The sequence below is a fragment of the Mesoplodon mirus genome (assembly GCF_964341445.2).
Source record: "Mesoplodon mirus genome assembly, chromosome: 14".
Taxonomy (NCBI): domain Eukaryota; kingdom Metazoa; phylum Chordata; class Mammalia; order Artiodactyla; family Ziphiidae; genus Mesoplodon; species Mesoplodon mirus.
In genome coordinates this window covers 15,575,314-15,593,500 of record NC_138990.1, presented here as the reverse complement: position 1 = coordinate 15,593,500, position 18,187 = coordinate 15,575,314, and the positions used below count along the sequence as shown (strand labels likewise).

At 49.0% G+C, this 18,187-nt stretch overlaps 1 protein-coding gene across 2 annotated transcripts in view; it reads left to right on the top strand.

Annotated features, from left to right (window-relative positions):
* TMEM131 (transmembrane protein 131) overlaps nt 1-15,280 on the top strand; it is a 190,923-nt gene extending 175,643 nt beyond the window's left edge. The window contains exons 33-41 of one of the 2 annotated variants that reach the window (XM_082642292.1): nt 716-843; nt 6,807-6,931; nt 7,131-7,280; nt 9,730-9,895; nt 10,710-10,831; nt 10,935-11,031; nt 11,880-11,977; nt 12,711-12,868; nt 14,220-15,280. In XM_082642292.1, coding sequence (XP_082498418.1) covers nt 716-843; nt 6,807-6,931; nt 7,131-7,280; nt 9,730-9,895; nt 10,710-10,831; nt 10,935-11,031; nt 11,880-11,977; nt 12,711-12,868; nt 14,220-14,504 — 1,329 coding nt within the window. In that variant the 3' untranslated portion in view covers nt 14,505-15,280. Of the gene's footprint in view, nt 1-715; nt 844-6,806; nt 6,932-7,130; nt 7,281-9,729; nt 9,896-10,709; nt 10,832-10,934; nt 11,032-11,879; nt 11,978-12,707; nt 12,869-14,219 lie in introns of both variants that reach the window. The other variant, XM_082642291.1, reaches the window with a different exon arrangement.
* The last annotated feature ends 2,907 nt before the right edge of the window (nt 15,281-18,187 follow it).

The window sequence follows — 18,187 nt, the reverse complement described above, 5'->3', positions numbered from 1 at the left end:
GTATGTCTTCCCCCGATTGGCCCTATGCACCCTGAACACAGAACCACGTTTCTGTTTTCTTCATTTCCCATCTGTGCTGTGTGTGGTCCTTCTGCTCATGAGCAGTGCACGCCCGCTCCACAGGCGGCTCCCGGGCGGGGTCACCAGTGCCTAAACCGATACCTGCCCTGTTTAGAGACAAGCCCCCCGGGCTCACGCCTGGGTGTTGCAGCAGCATCACCTTACTCTGAAACGCACGGTATGGTCTCCGTGCTCACCTGGTCGAGGACCCAGGGGCAGCAGTGCTCTGAGGTGCAGCTGGGCTGTGGCCTTCTCAGGCCACATCGCCAGTCGTGTGTAACTGTATTGTAGTCCTGACTTAACTTTTCTTGTACAAAAGGCAAGGTTTTGCTCCCCAGTGCTTAAAAACAAGAAGCTACCCGTCTGTTGCTACCACTGTCAGCACCCACCCCAGTCAGGATATGAGTATAAGTTAAAGTGACATGAGTTAATACCCATACTCACCAAAAGATAATTTATAGTAAATCAAAGACTGAAAAATTGACAGACCCACAATAAAGAGAGATTTGAAGAAAGGAGCTTATCATTTTTATACATGTGATGTGTGTATCTACTACATGTTTGGTTTTGTGTCTCTGCCTTCAGACAGGACTATAATATAGCAGGCATTTTTGTTAATCCTTCTCAGCAGTTGTGTCCTTTTTTTTTTTTACAGGATACAGAAAAGCAAAAGGGAAAACAAGCCATGCCTGAAAAACATGAAAATGAAATGTCTCAAGGGAAACAGAAAAGCAAAAAACTCTTCAATGTTAAGAAAGAAATCCCAACAGATGTGAAACCCAGGTAAGAAAAATGAGTTCAGAGAAATGAGGTATGTAAAAGAAGTTACTGGTGAGAACCAGGTAATGTTTTCGTTTGCTTGGTTGGTTTTTAGGGGGTTTTTTGCAACAAAAGCTGCATACCTCATGACATTCCTCTGGGGTTTTTTCTAATGCCCAGCATTCGCTGTCGCTGGTGAGGGACAACCACATGCTTCTGATGTCAGAAGTATAAAAGGCAGGGTTAAAGCTACTTGTGAAATGGAGGAGGAAAATGTACGTTGGTGATCTGTTCCCAGGCAGAGAGCCGTTTCACTTCTGCACAGAGATGGCCTTGGTGCTTTAGCCGCAGGTACGAGCATAACTTCTCTCAGCTAGAGCCCTGAGTCTGCTCACTAACCCAGAGCTGCCACTGGGATCTAGAATTCTGTGCTGTAAAACTTGGGAGAACTTATTCTTAACCTTAAAAAAAAACAGTGCTCAGGGCAGATGTGACTACCAGACAGTTCTACCATGAAGTAGTTCCCGTCCAGTTCCCGTGGGGCAGGTCCTGTGGGCCTCACAGGGAGGGCGACCTGCAGAATGTTTCCCCAGGTCAGGGAATGAGTTGAACTATTGGGTTATTCGTTACCAAGTTTACTTCGTACTTTTACTAAACTTTGGGTCTGTCTAGTAAACTAATCCTAGTTTGAGCGTGGTTAATAATGCCCTTTCTAGCTCACCATATAAAATGGCCATCTGCGTGGAAGCCAGTATTTGCCTTCTTGTGTGGTAAGTGGGCATCGACCCAGGAAGTTGAGGGAATTAGGTATAAGTTGATAAAGGAAGACATTTATCATTAGAATTGCCCTTAGCTTTGCGGGTCTGTTCTTACTCTGATTCTAGGAATAAAACTTGAGCTCTGCAAAAACATCAATAAGCTAGACTCTGTCCCTAGATTATACAGCTTAAGTCGACAGGGGCCGTCTGTTTTGTAGAACCAGAAGCTAGTAAGAAATTAGTGATTACTGCAGTAAAATTTAACCTTGTCCCTGAACTTATGAAATAACACAGGATATGGCAGTGATTAATAACAGAGTATTTATACCTAAAAGTTACCCTTGTGTGCAAAATGTCAGTTTAAGTGACCTCACCCCACGATTCGTTGAGAACGATCTGACCCAGTTAGAAGCAATGTCAAGTGGAGTAAATGGCTGATACACTTGAGTCTCCCCTGAGAGGCATCAGCCTGAGGTACTTTGCTGCTAATGTTCTGGCACCCCAGGACAGGAATTAACCCTCGTCTAGTGGCGAGAGAGTATTCTTCTAGACCTTTTTCAGGCTTAGTTGACTGATCAGATGTTTTAAAGTAACTGAGGCCAAAAATCCAAATTATGAAAAACCCTAGTTTCTACATATGCTGAGATTTTGTGAGACTGGACAGTCATGCTATCATTCTTATAATCATAAATTTTAAAACCCAACTTCTAAGAATTATCTTAATGAAACCATTTCATAGGCGGCTGTCACCAAACCTGCCCTGTTTATTCTCCTTGATGCCTGAGGTCAGTATTTTTAAGACCGATTGTACATACATGTTAATCCTCTCATCCCTCTTCTATTGATTTCTGTCATATTCTGATTTTTTTATGAAATAAGTTGGCCATTAGCAGATTTGACTTTGAAAGTTTGTAAACCACTCCGCTTGATGCCCCTGACTTTGCAGGGATGTTGAGTTTGCTGGTAAACCCAAAGCCAGAGCTGCTCGCTCTCCAGCCCCCGTTAGGAGGCAGATAGAGTGGTTAACTCGTGTCCTTTTGATGTATAGTTAACAGAGGAATCATTACCAGAAGACAGTTTAAGCAACGTGCTCTAAATTGTCTTTTGTAACTGGAGAAATCTATATCAACCCTGGTCTTCTCATCTCCTGTATCTAATCTCTTTAAACTCACTGATCTTGTTTTGTGTTTTTCTAAATTCAGGGATAAAAGTTTTGAGTCAGAATCTTTTAGTACATCAGTCAAATTCAGAGTTCAAGAATTTTTTTTTTTTTTTTTTTGCGGTACACGGGCCTCTCACTGTCGTGGCCTCTCCTGTTGCGGAGCACAGGCTCCGGATGCACAGGCTCAGCAGCCATGGCTTACGGGCCCAGCCGCTCTGCGGCATGTGGGATCTTCCCGGACCGGGGCACGAACCCGCGTCCCCTGCATCGGCAGGCGGACTCTCAACCACTGCGCCACCAGGGAAGCCCAAGACCTTTTTTTAATAACCAGAAAGGTGGCCTCTGAATAGAGCCATTTGCTGTCTCCACTCGGTTGTGACAGTAAATGCACTGTGCTGTCCTGTGCTGGTCCCGCCCCAGTGACACCTGATGTTCCTGTCACCTAAGAAGTGCTCTCAGCACGTTATATATGATTCCACATATCTGAAGGAAATAGGTGCACACTTTTAAAAAAGATATATTAATAAGGCATATATTATGACTTTCTTTTGGAAGATTTACCTGGTGGGGAAAAAGCATTTATATAGCAGTTAGCCAAAAAGCTGATGTTCTAATAGTAAAATCTGTGGGTTTAGCTCACATTCGCTTTATCAAAAATTAGTCTTTAAATGTTATCAGTATTGTTGGAACATTATATTATATCACCTCCAGGCCAGAAGACCCAAATCCTTAAATGCTGAAGAATTCATTTTCCTATACATAAGTGGTAGTAAGCCAGAGGAGTGGCTCCCACGTGGTCTTTGCCTGTGTAGCCCCATCCTCCCTAACTCCCAAGAGTTGGCTTCAAAAAAACCACTAGGAGTGAATGTGGGGCAAAGGGTTACAGGGCAGAGATCTGGTCTCCCCCTTTTTTCCAGCTTATACGCTGTAGAAGTGGGTCTGTAGACCTCCCGAAGACTGTATTTTAGGTCAGAGATGCCAGGGGATGAGACATGTCAGACACTAAAAGGACTTCAGGAGACCAGGAAAGGCGCAGGGCCCCCTGGTTTAGGATACCAGCTATCCATTGATCCTTTTGTTTTCTGTTTATCAACGTATGTTTACATAACTTAAATGTAATAATCTAAAATAAGCAAAATGTGTTATAGAATCATTGTACCCTCTGTCAGAGTCTGCTTGAACAGAGCACTCGGCTCAGGGCCGTGGGTGCCACAGTGCACACACTGACCTCCAGGCCCTCAGCACTGGGAAAGCCCTCACCTTGCCCTCAGCTCTCTGCCTCCCCTCTTCCCCCAGACGGGGGCAGGGACCGAGTATGACACAAGCAGCAGGAAACTTAGGAGCGTGCGTCAGCATCCCAGCTAGCTTTCTGTTCTTCTCTCTTCCAAAGAATCACCTAAATTAAGTTGGCCATTATCCATTTTATTCAGAAGCCTTAAAAATGGCTTCTTGGGGCTTCCCTGGTGGCGCAGTGGTTGAGAGTCCGCCTGCTGATGCGGGGGACACGGGTTCGTGCCCCGGTCCAGGAGGATCCCACGTGCCGCGGAGCAGCTGGGCCCATGAGCCATGGCCGCTGAGCCTGCGCGTCCGGAGCCTGTGTTCTGCAACGGGAGAGGCCACAACAGTGAGAGGCCCACGTACAGCAAAAAAAAAAAAAAAAAAGGCTTCTTGGTGGAGATGATCTGGTTTAACTTAGGAAAGTATGAGTCAGCAGAAGTAAAGTCGTTGTCTGGCACCTTTTTTCTTAAAAACCAACTAACTCCACAGTAGTGCAGCGTGAAGCTTTGTATAGACAGTCCCCAGCCCCACACTTATAAACGACTTGCTTACAAAGAGTTCACGCCCACCCAGTTCCACCACCACCACTACCAGAGGTCTGGGTGTCTGTCAGGGGAGCCTTTGTTTTTTAAAAGGTGGTGTTTTTAAATCACCCTGTCAGTAGGAAGTAGCAAGGGCAGACGATTTCTAAAACTGCAGCATTAATAGTCTCGCCCGTACGCGGTGGACTTTTTCATGTCAGTTTGTTATCCCACCTAAAATCCTACTTATGTGGGTTAACCGAACCCTTCGAATTTTTGGCTAGCTCTTACACTAATTCCAAATATACTAACACTTTATTATAGAAAAATTATGAAATATAAAGAAACAAAAGAATGAACGTGACCTTTGACCTCCTACCTTATAAAATGTTTGTAAAGAGCCTCTGTTAAAATTTATCTGTTTAACAGACCTACTAGAGAATGGACTTGAGGACATGGGGAGGAGGAAGTGTAAGCTGTGACAAGTGAGGGAGTGGCACGGACATGTATACACCACCAAACGTAAGGCAGACAGCTAGTGGGAAGCAGCCGCATAGCACAGGGAGATCAGCTCGGTGCTTTGTGACCGCCTGGAGGGGTGGGATGGGGAGGGTGGGGGGGAGACACAAGAGGGAAGAGATATGGGAGCATATGTACATGTATAACGGATTCACCTCGTTATAAAGCAGAAACTAACACACCACTGTCAAGCACTTACACTCCAGTAACGATGTTTAAAAGAAAGCTATATTTTTAACAACATTTTATCTGCGTACGAAGTCACGCTTCACGTACTTACACCTTTGCGGGGGCGGGGGGGTTGCTGGTGGTGCCGTTGGATCTAGAAAGCCTGACCCGTCCTGACCTTTGCACTCTGGTGTGGACCAGCGTGGTCTGTGCCTGGCCCCAAGCCCAGCAGAAATTGGCTGCCCCCCAGGGAGTGCGAACTTGGAGGGGCAGCAGGAGGAGCCTGAAGGCTGGGGCTGGGGGCAGCGCGGCACGTGGGAGTCACACGCCTGAGGGCTGGGGCAGGACGTGCGCTACAGTGGAAAATGCCAGACACGTACCCGTTTTAAGAACATCTGTGTCGACCGGTGAACTTTGTGAGATTTTCGATGAGAAGCAAGCTATTGGCTCAGCCTTAAACTGACAGCTTTGCAGCCATCACCAGGAGCCCGGTGGAGACGCGTGATGAGTTTTGGAAGAATTCTCATCGGGCCACTGGGTGCTGTCAGCTGTGTCCCACTGTTTCCCGGGAAGACATCCTTTTCCTGGACTGTGTCAGCCCACCTCCTGTCAGAGGCCTCCCAAGCCTGCGACTTGATCTTGGTGGGCAGCACAGAAGCAGCTTTGTAAGAAAGGTTTTTAGGGTCCATGCATTTCCATTGTTCACCAGGCTACTTTATGAGGGCCATCTCCCCAAGTTCATTTCTCCTAGAGATTGCTTATCTCGCCACATTTTAATGTTTTCTTCATCAGGCTGTGGAAACTCAAAATAGCCCAGCTGCCTTGCTGACAGGAAGGTCAGAGCCAATTCATTGTCCTCTTTATATATGTTTATTATGTTAAGCTTACCTCTAAATAGTTTAGAAGAAATATACTCTAAATAGATTAATAAAAATAATATTTAAGTTTTTGCCTAAGATGAACCCTGAGTTCAAGAATAAAGAAGAATATTCATCTCCCCCACTCAACCTACACCTTAGGCAAATAAAGCAGTCCTGCTATTCTGCCATGGGCTCTTGGGGTTTTGTAGGTCACCCAGGAACTTAGCCCTGGTCAGTACACAGTGTCTGTGAGAAAAATGCGTTCAAGGTTTTGAGCAGCAGAACCTTTGGCATTTCTAAGCCTGAGACCCTTCAGAATCTCCATATTCCGGAGTCCCACAGGCAGTCTGGCTGCTGGGTGAGACTCACTCACCAGCAGGATGACCGCACTTAGTACCTCCTAAATGGCTAGTCTGTGCCAACAGCGTCATACACCTTATCTGACGCAGGTGTTCCCACGCATTACATACTATTAAACAACGGACCTCAGTTCCTTGTCCACACTCAGAATAGCAGAGGATAAACCTGCAAGTGCGAGTCTCCTGAACAGTACTGGAGGCGCTTGGAACGCGGCCAGCCCTCAGCACTGTGGGTTGATAATGCCTCAGGAGGCCAAATGAGTAAAAGAAGGTGTTGAAATTGTAGCGGGATCAGTGGCCTCTCCTCTCTGCTCTGAAACAAAGGGCTGCGTTTGAATGTTCCACCTTTGATTGTCTTTCAGTTCTTTAGAGCTGCCATATACCACCCCTTTGGAAAGTAAACAGCGTCGAAATCTCCCAACCAAGATTCCTCTTCCAACTACATTGACAAATGGATCCAAACCACGAAATTCCCAGAAAACAAAAGGTATTTTCATTTTTCATCGTACAGATGCCCTCATGATCCGTTGTGTTAGTAGTTGTGAGTTGGCAGTAATCGGTCAGCAGTTACCAGTCATAGGACGGCTACGGTTGGGTTCTCACTAGAAGAGAACGGGCTTTTTGAAGTTGGCCCGAAAGAAAGGAATTATCCTCCATAACAGCCTTCTTTTCTGAATTCTCTACAGGTGCAAATAAGTTACTGGATCACAGGCCACCTGCCCTAGCAAGATTCCTCCCAAACAGTCAAGAACTAGGCAACACCAGTAGCTCAGAAGGTGAGAAAGACTCTCCACCGCCAGAGTGGGATTCCGTGCCCGTTCACAAGCCCGGCAGCTGTAAGTATGGTGACCTGGAGACCACGGGCCCTCCACACCCACAGCCCACCCAGCTCTGGGCCGGAGAGCCGCGGCGGGGATGGCCGGGGCACGTAGTGCTTTACAAGGAGACCCAGCGTCTAGCCTGCCGGGGCCGGCTCGTAGCAGCCAGCAAAAGCTGCTGTTATACAGTCTGCTAGTCGTTAAACTGTTGTAGCTTAATCGGCCGTGGTGGGAGTATTTATACCAGAGCAATCAGCAGACGATTCAGAGGGCTGGTCAGCCAGCACCCCAGTGCCGAGTGTAGGGCACGGAAAGGTCTGCGCAGAGCAGCGGATCATCCAAAGTACCGCCTCCTGAAAGCGTCACCTCAGCAGCCCCTCACCTGACTAGTTTCTCGTACATTTACAGTATAACTGCTTTTTGTAAAAATGCAGTTTATTCCCAGTTTACCCACATCTTTTCCAGGAACCCATGTTGGTTCTCTCACTAGCCCCTTGACCTCGTTCCTCCGGTCAGGCCTGCAGGAAATTGTGAAAGTAGCACCGTCTCCTAGAAGAGGGTGGAGGTCCTCGCCCTCTGGAAACTTAAGACCTGGAACAGAAGATGACAGAGACCAGCACAGTCAGGGCCTGGTGGCAGGGCTTGGGGGTCAGTCCCTTAGGGCTGATTTGTCTACCCACACCAAGGTGTCAGCACGGCCTCCGTTTGGCCCATTTGTGCCAAAGGGAGATGAGGGTCGCGCACCAGGTTTGAGGCGAAGGATGCTTAGAGCAGAGGGGGTGGTGAGTTGAATGAGGGCGAGGAACTCGGAAACTCGGGTGAGGTGTGCGTTAAACACGCACCTTTGTAAATACATACTGGAAAGAGATGCTCCAGATGGGTTAGAACCTGCAGCCCTGTAATTGCTGTGAAACTTTCTGGTGCCTTATAGTACTGTTTTTTTTTTGCCTGAGATGAGAGATATATTCCAAAATCCCTGGTCATTCAAGTAGTGTTGAACAAGTCTCTGGGTTGTCCCGGTGTCCAGGCTGATGCTTTGGAGTCCTTGGGTCCCCTCTGAGGTTTCAGCTGGACATTGGTCCTCAGCTTATACCCTGGGATTGGGGTGGTTCCTGCACAGAGGAAGCTGGATTCCAGTGTAGGGAGTAAATACCACGTGCCCAGGGAGCCGGTTTCATGGGGTTGTCTGGGGCCCAGTGAAGTAAACGCAAGCCGTGCCGGCATCAGCACCAACACAAGCCCGAGGGGTATCCTGCAGGGAAGAGGGTGTGGGCATCAGGTCAGCACACCCCGGAGCAGGTGAAGAAGGGGTTCTCCACGTAAGCGGGGCAGGTGGACATGGGTCGGTGGATAGGTGCCAGGACCACGGGGGAGGGGCAGGGAGAGTCACCGGGGCGGGTGCACAGTGGCGCCGGAGATGAGACAACTCAGCCTTCGAAGAGAAGGGTGCTTTGTTTGGCGGTGCTGGGCGGGCCGGGGCCTTGACACAGCGCGGAACGCGCGTAGCCTCACTCAGGCCCCAGCCCCCGGGCTGTTGGGAGAAGCACCCGGTGCTGGAGGGAATGGTCTGGGCAGGGGAACCACCATGCAGAGCCGGCTTGGGTTCTGGAAGTGAGGGGAACGGGCCCTCCCACGGAGGGAGAGCAGTGCAGACCGTCCTCACTGTAAAGGCTCGAGAGGCCCGCCAGGAGGGGGCCAGGGGAATAGGCCCCAAGCTGGGCAAAGCCTGCTGGGCAGGGAGGAGAAACAAGGGGGACGACCGGCCGGGTGTTGGCCAGGGTAACGGGCGAGTGGGCAGCCGTGCAGTCTGGGGGCCCCAGAGGCCGAGCTCGTAGAGGCCGGGCCCCTTCCTCACACTTCGCATCACAGTAGCTGGAGCAGCACCCAGGTGCGCACCATAGATGTGCTAAGTGGTACCTTTTTCGGATACAAGTTGTATGTTTCCATTCGGTGAGTGCAGAATCAGTATTATTTTGTGACACTGAAAGTTTTTCTGTTTTAAATTTTTAAAACAGCTGTGCCTTAAAGGGCAGTAGGAATATAGTAGGAGATCCTATCCTTGTAAAACAGGGACCGGGAGTGGCCCCGCACCTGTGCAGTTCAGACCTGTGTGGAAGCACAGAGGCTTTCAGGTCCCGGCAGAGACTCCACCTGCCCGTCCCTGAGGGGCGTGGAGAGGTCTCCTCCCAGCCTGAGGTGTGGGAGGGAGAGGACCACGCCCTCTGGCAAGGCCTGCAGAACGCAGCCAGGAGGTGGGTCACATCGGTGATTCCCGGAAAGGCCCAGAATGCAGAGAGAGACACGACTTCCCTTTTTTTCTTTAAACAGAACACGTATGACAGCTGTAGGTTTTTCTTGTTGGAAGCAGTTGAGTCCTGCATAGCACCAGCTAGAACACCAGAAGTAACCGAAACTGAAGGGTAAAAATCCAAGTATCACATTGAGACCCTTTGTTTTTAACTTCCAGCTACCGATAGCCTTTATAAACTCTCTCTGCAAACCCTCAACGCAGACGTCTTCCTAAAACAACGCCAGACCTCGCCGCCGCCCAGCTCCCCGTCACCACCCGCCGCGCCCTGCCCGTTCACGTCCAGGGGCAGCTACAGCAGCATCGTCAACGGCAGCCCCAGCAGGTAGGCCCGCGGCCCCCGCCTGTGCCGCGCTAACCCGGTGCTGCTCCCCGTAGTTGGGAATCCTCAGTGGCCGCAGACGGCCATCCCTTCTCGCCTCTTCCCTCGGCGGGCTCAGCGCCCTCCCCACGGCGCCGCCTTCCCACTGGTCACCCGTGCCCGAGGGGCACCAGGGTCATGCTCTAGGCCAGGAGCCAGGAGCATACTCAGCGAGGGCTGAAGACCCACAGCAGCTGCGCTGTGGGCAAGGAAATGGGTCTGCGGGTCGTTCCCTCTGACCTGTGGCGGGTGAGCGTAGCAGCGTAAGGGCGGGACCTGGAGGAGGGCTCCTGCCAGGCAGTGACAGTGACCCCAATGGTGATGACACTCGAGCAGGGGCCGCCTGTTCCCACACACGCAGCAGCGCCCGGCCCGGCCCACGGCCACCCTGCCCGTGTGGGAAGAGGCGGGAGGCCCCGGGCCTGGTGGGCACTGGCCGCCCGGGCCCTCGCACAGAGGCTGCCCACACGCTCCACTCCGTCCCGCTGCCCGGCATTCCCTCCAGGACGGGGCTGCCTCCTTTCCAGGCCCCTGCCTCTCTCCCACACCTGGAATTTTACCTTTCTCCCACATTCCTTCCCCCTCCCAACCCATCCCCCCAGGCTACACAGCCTCAGGCCGCAGAGCATTTCCTGAGGGCTGGCCAGGCCCTGTGGGCTGCCCAAGGCTGTCCCCGGCTCCCTCGCAGGCCCTGGGACACGTGCCCCGGGGGGCCCCCTTGGGGGCGGGGCATTGCCCACGAGGACTGAGCTGTTCTCTCCTTGCTTCTTCCCTCAAGCGACTCTAAAACAAAGCAGTCAAATGGGAGCAAACACAAACTGACAAAAGCAGCCTCGCTCCCGGGCAAGAACGGCAACCCCACTTTTGCTGCAGTCACGGCCGGGTACGACAAGAGCCCAGGTGAGCGGCTTGGCACTGGGAGACCAGGCACTGCTGGGCCTCGGGCCTGGTGGAGGTCCCTGCGGCCTGGCTGCTTTGATTGATTCGGAGCCCGTTGTTTCAGGTGGGAACGGCTTTGCTAAGGTTTCTTCAAGCAAAACAGACTTTTCCAGCAGCCTTGGCGTGTCACACACTCCCGTGGACAGCGATGGCTCAGACAGGTGCGTTTGGCCCTTGTTAACAGGGGAAGGCAGGAGGGTTTCCCAGGCCAATTTAGCATCTTCTATCGTATGTGTGCTTCGAGGCGTTTGCCCCTAGGCGACAAGCAGGTGTTTGTCGGAGGCGGTCAGGAGCCTCTCTGTTGGGTGGGGCAGAGCCCTGAGGGGTGCTCCCACCTGGCTCCCTGACGGGAGGAGGGGCCGCGACATGTTCCGCCCCAGCGGAGAGGGAGACAGACGTGTGTTCTACCTTCTGAGTCTCTTCTGAAATCCGTTATCATGGTTGTTGTGAAAAGGATGTGATCCGATCATTAGAACTAGAAGAACAAAAACGCACTCGAGAGGATGGACACGGAACAAATTCTAGGCAGTTTATTGTAAATTATTGGACAGGCCACTTCTTTGACCCAGAGCAATCACAGTGGCCTGGTGGCATGCAGCGACTGCCTCGGTTCATTTTCCCAGATAAATAACGATGACAATAAGATTATAACTGTCAGTAGAGTCCCAGTTTTACCTGCTTGACACTAAAAGGAAATTAATCCTAGATTTGAAATCATTTTTTAATAAATCTTCCATTACCAAAAGGGAAACGAGGAAGAAACGCCTCTTTTCTCTGCATGACACTTGCTCTGAGCCAGGCCGTCAGCTCGCGACAGGGTAGCCTGGGCTCTGAACTCCTCCGTGCCCCCCTCCTTTGTTATGGAAGGCGTTTCCAGTCCCCACTTCTGCCTGTAATACGTGAGCCCCCAGCTGAAGCCGCGCCTCCTGTGTGTGAAGCCGTGCGTGATGGACCTGCTCCACTAACCATCACATTTTTGTGTGTTGCATTTTCCTCTTACAACGTTCAGCTCGGGTTTGTGGAGTCCTGTCAGCAACCCCAGCAGCCCTGACTTCACACCCCTCAATTCGTTCTCGGCCTTTGGAAACTCTTTTAACCTAACTGGTGGTGAGTGTTTAACACTAGACCCGTGACTAATGAGCCTGTGGACAAGGACAGAGGGAGGATAGGGTCCACTTTCACGTGTGGAGGAACACACGGCGGTCACTTAGTGGACACGTTTAAAGGATGCGTTTCCCTGTATCAGTGCGGTCAGGCGGCAGCAGATGGGCCGACTCCAGGGAAGTGGGTCTGTCCGTGCTCTCCTGGATGGGGTCTGGCACAGCCGCCCAGGTGCGAGGAGGCCCAGTGAGAGGCCCTCAGAAGGGTCCCCTGTCCGCTCGGCACCCCAGCCCGTAGGTGCGGTGGTCTGCTCGATGCTCTGCGGGTCCCAGCTGGCTCGTGTTGCGCAGAACTGACTTAAGAGCTGCAAGAAAGGCTTCTGCGTCTGAGATGTGACTCCTGGCCATGCTGGGGCTCTTTATGTTTCTGCTGTCCGGAATTAGGGGCAACCGTGTGAATTTCACATTAGCTGTGATCGTGATGTTTGCACTTGACCGTCCAGTGATAGGTGTGGGTGAGGTCTTCAGACCACGTGCTGGGGTCTGGAGAAGAGCCCCCCGCATCCTGTTTTCCCCGAATGTGGTGGGAGCTGATGGAGGGGGTGGGAGCTGATGGAGTGGGTGGGATGGCTCCAGGTGAGCAGCGGTGGGATGCAGACCCCTGAGCGGACGCCCCACCTGCCGGAGGGAGCACGGCCAGATCCAGCACGGACTTGCCTTTGCTTCCTCACCTCCAGAAGTTTTCAGCAAGCTCGGGTTATCGCGATCGTGCAATCAGGCCTCACAGAGGAGCTGGAACGAGCTGAGCAGTGGCCCCTCATACCTCTGGGACTCTCCAGCGACCGAGCCCAGCCCTTCTTGGCCAGCCAGTTCCGGTTCCCCGACCCACACGGCCACAGTGAGTACTGGGCTTGGGCCCCGCCCGCTCACAACGTCATCACTGCTGTCACTGTCCCTTGGGTGGTGCTGACAGGTATAAATGACAAACAGCAGCTCGGAAGGCGTGGGTTAGCGCTTTCACCATCTCTGCTGCTGTGTCTTCATTTCTGCCAAAGTGACCTTCACTCTTCAGAGCCGTGACGGTCAGGAAGTTAGTTACAGGAGGAACAGCTGACAGCTGGGGGTTGACGTCTGAATCCTCTCACTTCAGCCTCTCCCGACTGAGTGAGACCGCGGGGTGGCTGGTCGCCCGTCTCAGGTCCCACCACCTCCAGAGTCAGACGGTGCCAGAGCTCGCTCGGCATATGCCTGATCCCGAGAAGCACCCGTGTCTCGGCTTGAGCTTTTCTAGAGTGCATCTGTTTGCTTCTCAGCTAAACTGTTCTGCAAAGATCATGCTCCAAAATAGTGTTCTTACCAAGGAAAATGATTACTGGTTTCGGCTTTTACAAAATCGTGACGGACAAATATGACCCCACTGTGATTACTTCTTCATCCTCAGGAAAACTAAATTAATTAGATGTGCACGGTTTAATGGTAGATATTTTAGCTTCATAGATTCCAAAGTTTGTCTTCACTTGTAATCATTCTGTTCTCAGTTTTACAGTCATCTTAACCATTCTTTAAAACGGGGTCAGTCACGGGGAGGGGTAGGGGGAAGCTGGGACGAAGTGAGAGAGTGGCATGGACATATATACACTACCAAATGTAAAATGGATGGCTAGTGGGAAGCAACCGCATAGCACAGGGAAATCAGCTCGGTGCTTTGTGACCACCTAGAGGGGTGGGATAGGGAGGGTGGGAGGGAGATGCAAGAGGGAGGAGATATGGGGATATATGTGTATGTATAGCTGATTCACTTTGTTATAAAGCAGAAACTAACACACCATTGTAAAGCAATTATACTCCAATAAAGATGTTAAGGAGAAAAAAAAAAACGGGGTTGGTACCTGTTGAGACTTTGCAGGCCGTTATTTCTGGTGCAGCCTGTCCAGCTCCGCCCTGGGTGCACAGGTGGCAGGGCGGCCCTAAGCACACCGGTGAGGCCGCGTCCCCCCCGCGCCGACTTCAGCCGCAGAAGCGGGCGGCTGGACTCGGCCCCCCGGCTGTGGCTTGCCGCCCTATCTTTAAAACATCAGAACCGTCCACCCAGACTCTGAGGTGGCTTCATGTATAAAACATTTGTTTTAAAATAACTAAAATGAAAGAACCATGCGGTCTAGCCCATTCTTAGCGTAACCGTCGCCGCTTTACCACCTGCCTGCCTCCCTCGAGCCTGACGCTCCCTGTTGTGTGTTTTGTTTCGTCAGCCGATCCTCGGCAACACCAGCAGCCTGTGGTCCTCCACTCCATTCAGCAGCTCGATCTGGTCCAGCAGCCTGCATAGCACCCTCCCCTTCACCAGCCCTGCCAACGCACTGCCAAGCATCGGCCTCATGGGCCCCGAAAGCCCCTCCGCTCCTCACACACCCTCCGCCGCCAGCCCTGCCGATGACCTGGGCCAGACCTACAACCCGTGGCGGATATGGAGCCCCACCATCGGAAGGAGGAGCTCCGACCCCTGGTCTAATTCGCACTTCCCTCATGAGAATTGAAATTAGGCAAAAAGAAAAAGAAAAAAGTGAGGGCCCCTCGTCTAGATCATGATATGCCCATTTTCGAGACATCTTTTTAAGGCTCTTTCTTAACGCTGGAGCTTCCCACTCGCGACCCTCATCTTTGCAAAACAGACTCCAGCAGGGCAGGCTTGTACCACTCGCTTCTTTCAGATCTTTCTTGCAATTATAATAATACGAGATTTGCTGTTGTGCTTTTAGAGAAAAGTCTGGACTCAGCCACAAACTCTAATAAGACCTGTACATCTGAAAACCTTAACTGTTATCAAGTTTCCACCACTTGTCTTCTTCCATTCTTTATTTATCTGTATGAACACAAATTTGACATTACAGCTAAGGAAATAACTTGAGTTGATTCAGAAGTCCTGGCATGTGACAATTTTATTAAATTACCAAGTTTGGTTTTTAATAATTTCACAATATTATGCGCCAAGATCTAATTTTAAAAATGTATGAGGACTTTGTGCTGAAAAATAGAGTATTTTTTTAAACTAAGGCTGTCTCGGTTTAAAAGCAGATTACAGAAATGTAAGTCAACTTTAAGAACAGTGAATGAATGTGAAAACATTCGGTTGAGACCATACGCGTTTTCTGTGCTGTTTGTACTTGAGGTCTGTAACATTTGTACACCTGAATTTATTTTAAAGATAAACTGAAATGCACATAGCCAAGTCTTGAGATACAAGATCGAATGTGTATTTCTTAAAAATACAACTTTGTGTTGTACTTTGAAATAAATGATGCTTTTTTCAAAAGCCTTGAATTGTTGTGTCTTTTTTTTTTTTTTTTTTTTTACACACAAGGTGCATGTATTTAGATTCTCTCACACCAAAGTAAGCCATTCTGTCATTGCCTTATCCTGTGGAGTTGGACTTACCGTGGCTAGAAGCACTGTGGTCTAATTAAATTCTGATTATTTCGATAGTATTCCCTAAAGGCCCTTGATAGGGACTTCCCTGGTGGCACAGTGGTTAAGAATCCACCTGCCAATGCAGGGGACACGGGTCCGAACCCTGGTCCAGGAAGATCCCACATGCCGCGGAGCAACTAAGCCCGTGCGCCACAACTACTGAGCCTGCACTCTAGAGCCCATGAGCCACAGCTACTGAGCCCACATGCCACAGCTACTGAAGCCCGCGCGCCTAGAGCCTGTGCTCCACAAGAGAAGCCACCGCAATGAGAAGCCCGCGCACCGCAACAAAGAGTAGCCCCCGCTCGCCGCAACTACAGAAAGCCCGCGCACAGCAACAAAGACCCAATGCAGCCAAAAATAAATAAATTTATATTAAAGGCCCTTGATAGAAAAAAGTTCACACATCTGAAAAGCAGCATGTTGACCCTTTTCCAATTTCAAAACTCCCACAGCTCCTCCAAGTGGTGCTTGTAGAGACCATACAGATACCAGGCAAGTTCCATGGGCAGTTTGGTTTAATCTCTCAGAAAGTGTTGGCCTGCTCCAGCTGCCTTTACTCATCCTCCTTTTTCCAATCTCTAAAGCCAGTCTTTGCTGGGTAACCAGAGACGCCAGACATAAATGTTCCGTTTGAGGTCAATTACACGATGAAGAAATCCACCCGTCCAGCTCAGAGTGGTTTAGTTGAAGCATCGTACAGAGAGATTTTAAGTCTGACCTTTTCTCTGCTTTGCAGCAAAGCTCAGCAGAACCAGCCCCATTGCTTTCCCAGCCTATGCTCTGCCTGAGACTTGGGACACCAGCTTCCTGTCTGTCCACTCAGAGCTCCGGCGCGTCGGCCTCATGGCAGACCTGGGCCTTGTACAGTCTCACTAGCAGGGGCTCCTGTGTGCAGTTGCAAAATTGAGACATGTTTAAGGCTTGGGATTTTCTTTGTACACCAAAGCAGTTCATAAGGTGACAAAGCCACTGAACAGCTGAGTTTCATATAAACCCTCATTTACAAAATAAAAGATTTTGTTGGCAGACTTTACCTCAGCCAGAGTATCTCAGAGATCCTAAACTTGCTCCTTTGGAAGAATCACCTGAAACTCCCGAACACCTTCCTACTTTCACCCCACGGGACCCTCATCTGCAGGCTTAAGAAACACCATACACCTGGAAAAGGGAAAAAAATACGAACAGGTTTCTGCCGTTACCTGGGTTTTCCAGATAACTCTTAGGGCAGGTATTTGAGAGGCAACATACCAACCAAACCTGAAGCTTTGACAGGATTCAGCCTAACAATTTACAGTGAAAAACTGGTTAGCACAATAGTTTGCTTTGTACTAGGCCAAGGCTGAATCTAAAAGCTATATATATAGCTTTAAAAGATATCCATTATTTTATTTAAATACAACATATATAAAAATATATTATAAATTTTTATACCTTTATAAATAGTATTTATATTACATTACCTCAATTCATGAAGACAATATGTTAATAAAATTTTAATGTGCAGATTGTTAACTTTAAAACCTTAGACCTAAATTAATCTTTAACTATTTGTTACAGTTTTTGAAAAGAAAAAACTGATAGAGAAAGAATTTTAATTTACCCTTATTTCTTAAAATATCAGTTGAGTAACAAAATATGCAAATGATTTTGGGTGATAATATATTTTTGCCATGTCAAAACTTTAAAGTAATATGAGTACTCATAAGATATTTGAGTTTTTATACTTCTGTCTAGAAGTCTCATGTCTAAAGAAAAAAGGACAAGTTGATTACTGTTGTAAGTCATAATTAACAGTTATACTGGGTACAGTAATTGCAGACACATTCGGGTTATGTGCACAGGATAATTTTGGGTGGGCCAAAAAGTGCCTTCGGTTTTTACATAAAAATAAAAGACACATTTTTCATTTTCACCAAGAACTTTAATGAACAACGTATTCACCCTTTTGTTCTACTACCTTCTGCCATTTTTCAGGCAACTTCATAATTCCATCTTCCCAAAACTTTTTATCTTTTTGAGCAAAGAACTGTTCCAGGTGTCTTTTACAGTCTTCCAGGGAACTGAAATTTTTTCCATTAAGAGAATTCTGTAAAGACCGAAATAAATGGAAATACAAAGGTGCAATGTCTGGTGAATATGGCGGAAGAATCAGAACTTCCCAGACGAGCTGCAACAGTTTTTGCCTGGTCATCAAAGAAACGTGTGGTCTTGCGTTATCCTGATGGAAGATTATGCATTTTCTGTTGACTAATTCTGGACACTTTTCATCGAGTGCTGCTTTCAGTTGGTCTAATGGGAGTGGTGGTTTTCCAGAAGGAGCTCATAATAGAGGAGTCCCTTCCAACCTCACCATATACACAACATCACTTTCTTTGGATGAAGACCAGCCTTTGGTGTGTGGTTGGTGGTGGTTCATTTCACTTGCCCCACGATCTCTTCCATTCCACATTATTGTACAGTATCTACTTTTCATCACCCGTCACAATTTGTTTCAAAAACAGAATATTTTCATTACGTTTAAGTAGAGAATCACATGTAGAAATACGGTCAAGAAGGTTTTTTTCACTTAACTTCTGTGGAACCCAAACATCAAAGCGATTAACATAACCAAGCTGTTGCAAATGATTTTCACTGCTTGATTTGGATATTTTGAGTATGTCTGCTATCTCCTGCGTGTTATAATATTGATTGTTTTCAATTAATGTCTCGATGTCATCGCTATCAACTTCAACTGGTCTACCCAACTGTG